The sequence below is a fragment of the Procambarus clarkii genome, chromosome 25, assembly GCF_040958095.1.
Source record: "Procambarus clarkii isolate CNS0578487 chromosome 25, FALCON_Pclarkii_2.0, whole genome shotgun sequence".
Lineage (NCBI taxonomy): Eukaryota > Metazoa > Arthropoda > Malacostraca > Decapoda > Cambaridae > Procambarus > Procambarus clarkii.
Window position 1 is genome coordinate 2,213,437 of NC_091174.1, and position 3,470 is coordinate 2,216,906.

Sequence of the window (3,470 nt, forward strand, 5' to 3'; positions counted from 1 at the left end):
CTCCTAGTCCGCCTTCCAAACGTTCTTTGATTAATGCATTGCCTCATTTCTCACGGTTTTATCATATTTAAATTTAATATTTCTAATCAAATTAGCTTCAACGTGTTTTTCGTCTAACCTATTCCACTTACCGACAGCTCTAACACTGAAAACGTTCTTCCTGATGTCTCTTGTGTTATTTGCGTCTCTAGTTTTCATCTATGACCCCTCGTTCTGCTGTTCCTAGCTTTAAAAATTTTAATTTTTAAATTTTGTGTTTACTTTCTCAATTTCCTTTAGAATCTTATATGTTGTTATCATATCCCAACATCTCCTCTTTCCTCTAGTGTGGTAAGGTCCACTTCTCCCATTCTTTTCTCATACTTCAATCCCTTCAACCCAGGAAAGTCTCGTTGCATATCTTTGGACCTTTTCTAATTTCTCCTTGACCTTTTTCAGGTAAGGGTTCCATGCTGGGGCTGTATATTCAAGAATGCGTCTCGCCTTCGCCCTTATAAAGGCGAAGGCCCCTGTATAAGGGCCAAAGGGCCCTTATACAGGGCCCTTTGTCCAGGTGTCTGAGGGATACACAGACCTTGGCCAGTCTGCCATATGCAGCTGTTGTTATTCTGCTCGTGTGGGCTTCTGGCGTCAGATTTGGAATTACGTTCATTTCCGGGTCTTTCTCCTCCTCTGATTGAAGAATCTGTCTTCCATTCAACCAATACTACTGTACCAGCCTGATCTCGCGAGCGTTCCCAACGTAAAGAAGCATGTCGTTTCATGTAAAGAAAGAAATTGTCGTACTAAAGTGCCTTATCCTATCCTCCCGATGACCCACTAACAGAAAACGGGACAGTATGTAAATTTCGTGAGCCGCTACCATTTTCTAGAATGACAGTTTTTGGCCTTATGTAAAGTTTACTTCAAAATGCGACGTGTTAATGGGAGTACGGGTTGCTGTGCCGGTCTTGACACTTCTAATTCAAACTTCATAACCTTGCATTTGGCTGGGTTAAATTCTAACGGCCATTTTTTAGACCACTTCTGGAGTGTGTCCAAATTCGTTTGCAATGCATCACAATCTGTCCTGACTTTTCTCATTTTGCATGAAGCAGCCAATTTTCTGTCAGGTCGTTAGCGCGCGCGCGCGTGTGTGTGTGTGTGTGTGTGTGTGTACTCACCTATATGTACTCACCTATGTGTGTGTGTGTGTGTGTGTGTGTGTGTGTGTGTGTGTGTGTGTGTGTGTGTGTGTGTGTGTGTGTGTGTGTGTGTGTGTGTGTGTACATAAACACAGAGATAACATAAAATGGGCGTGACGAAGTTCCTAAACCTAAGTTAGCTGCGTACTATTTCCCCACTTAAAAGTTTTATATCTGTTTCAAAAGCTCGGTTGCAATACAGACACACACACACACACAAACACGTTAATCATTGTGAGGCTTCCGCTAATGGGAGCCCCTAATACATCTCCGGCACACAAAGAAAAATACTGTTACAAGATTTGAGTTTTTTTTATGAAATTTAAAGAAGGAATAATGCTTAATTTAAATTGTTTTTGCCCAGGAGACTACAAATAACCGAAATCAAATCTCTTTGATTTGGTCCAACGCGACAGAGGTGTTTACAACAACGCTCAATGATGAATACAATATAAACACGAGCAGACAAGTGACGAATATTCCTGTCGTTATTTACGAAGATTTTTCAGCCCAATGCGTAGTGGTTCTCACGGTTCTCAGATCAAGAACTGGCGCCTCCCACCCGTCGCGGAGTGGATGTTTGTGTTGAAGATAAGTCGAGGTACGTGGGTGTTGGCAGTTTGTGGTCCTCCTAAGGTTCTCCAACGTCAAGAAATTGTTCTAAAGTTCCCCCCTCACTTAGCCTATCAGAGAACCCAAAACGGGACAGTGTGGCATTTTCGCGAGCCGCGGCCATTTCTAGTACGACAGTTTTTGGCCTTAGGTAGAGTATACGTCAAACTGCGACGTACTTTTAGGACGCTGCTGCACCTTCAGTGGTGTGCAGCTCTGAGTGCTGGCTGGGTCGCTAGCCTTGTAACTCCGTCGCTCTTATTCCTACTTTTCTTTGTCTAAATTGTCATTTAGATATGACTTTTTATCCATTCCTGCCTGTTTTCTCTACTATTGCTTGATCAACATTATCTTATCACTTCGTATCAATAGTTAACCTATCCACAAGTCGAGGTCTTGAGGGGCCTGGGCGCCACGTCACCGCCACACCCTGCACCACGTCACCGCCACACCCCGCACCTCGTCACCGCCACACCCTGCACCTCGTCACCGCCACACCCTGCACCTCGTCACCGCCACACCCTGCACCTCGTCACCGCCACACCCCGCACCTCGTCACCGCCACACCCTGCACCTCGTCACCGCCACACCTTGCACCTCGTCACCGCCACACCCTGCACCTCGTCACCGCCACACCCTGCACCTCGTCACCGCCACACCCTGCACCTCGTCACCGCCACACCCTGCACCTCATCACCGCCACACCCCGCACCTCGTCACCGCCACACCCCGCACCTCGTCACCGCCACACCCCGCACCTCGTCACCGCCACACCCTGCACCTCGTCACCGCCACACCCTGCACCTGTCACCGCCACACCCCGCACCTCGTCACCGCCACACCCTGCACCTCGTCACCGCCACACCCTGCACCTCGTCACCGCCACACCCCGCACCTCGTCACCGCCACACCCCGCACCTCGTCACCGCCACACCCCGCACCTCGTCACCGCCACACCCGCACCTCGTCACTGCCACACCCCGCACCTCGTCACCGCCACACCCTGCACCTCGTCACCGCCACACCCTGCACCTCGTCACCGCCACACCCTGCACCTCGTCACCGCCACACCCTGCACCTGTCACCGCCACACCCTGCACCTGTCACCGCCACACCCCGCACCTCGTCACCGCCACACCCTGCACCTCGTCACCGCCACACCCTGCACCTCGTCACCGCCACACCCTGCACCTCGTCACCGCCACACCCTGCACCTGTCACCGCCACACCCCGCACCTCGTCCACCGCCACACCCTGCACCTCGTCACCGCCACACCCTGCACCTCGTCACCGCCACACCCCGCACCTCGTCACCGCCACACCCCGCACCTCGTCACCGCCACACCCCGCACCTCGTCACCGCCACACCCCGCACACAACAGTCCACAAGAACAACAACTACCCGCCCCTCCCCCACACTGCACTTCCCCGCGCACTTAGATCACTACCATGACAACGGCTGATAACGCACTTATCGCGATAAACACCACGAGACTGCCGTCAACCCCGGCCGCCACAGCCTACCTACAAGGCAACCAACTTACCTTACGGTTAGGGGAGCCAGGAGAGGCTCCCCTAACCGTAGGAAAGCCTCGTAACCTAAGAGGTTACAAGGCGATCAACTTACCTATACGGTTAGGGGAGCCAGGAGAGGGTGTCTCCCTATCATCTAAA

At 51.6% G+C, this 3,470-nt stretch overlaps 1 protein-coding gene across 1 annotated transcript; it reads left to right on the forward strand.

Annotated features, from left to right (window-relative positions):
- The first annotated feature begins 1,697 nt into the window (after nucleotides 1–1,697).
- On the forward strand, nucleotides 1,698–3,236 carry LOC138368327 (uncharacterized). Its single transcript, XM_069330854.1, has 2 exons — nucleotides 1,698–1,785; nucleotides 2,185–3,236. Exons 1-2 carry the CDS (start codon nucleotides 1,698–1,700, stop codon nucleotides 3,234–3,236), a joined length of 1,140 nt encoding a protein of 379 aa, XP_069186955.1.
- Nucleotides 3,237–3,470: the final 234 nt, after the last annotated feature.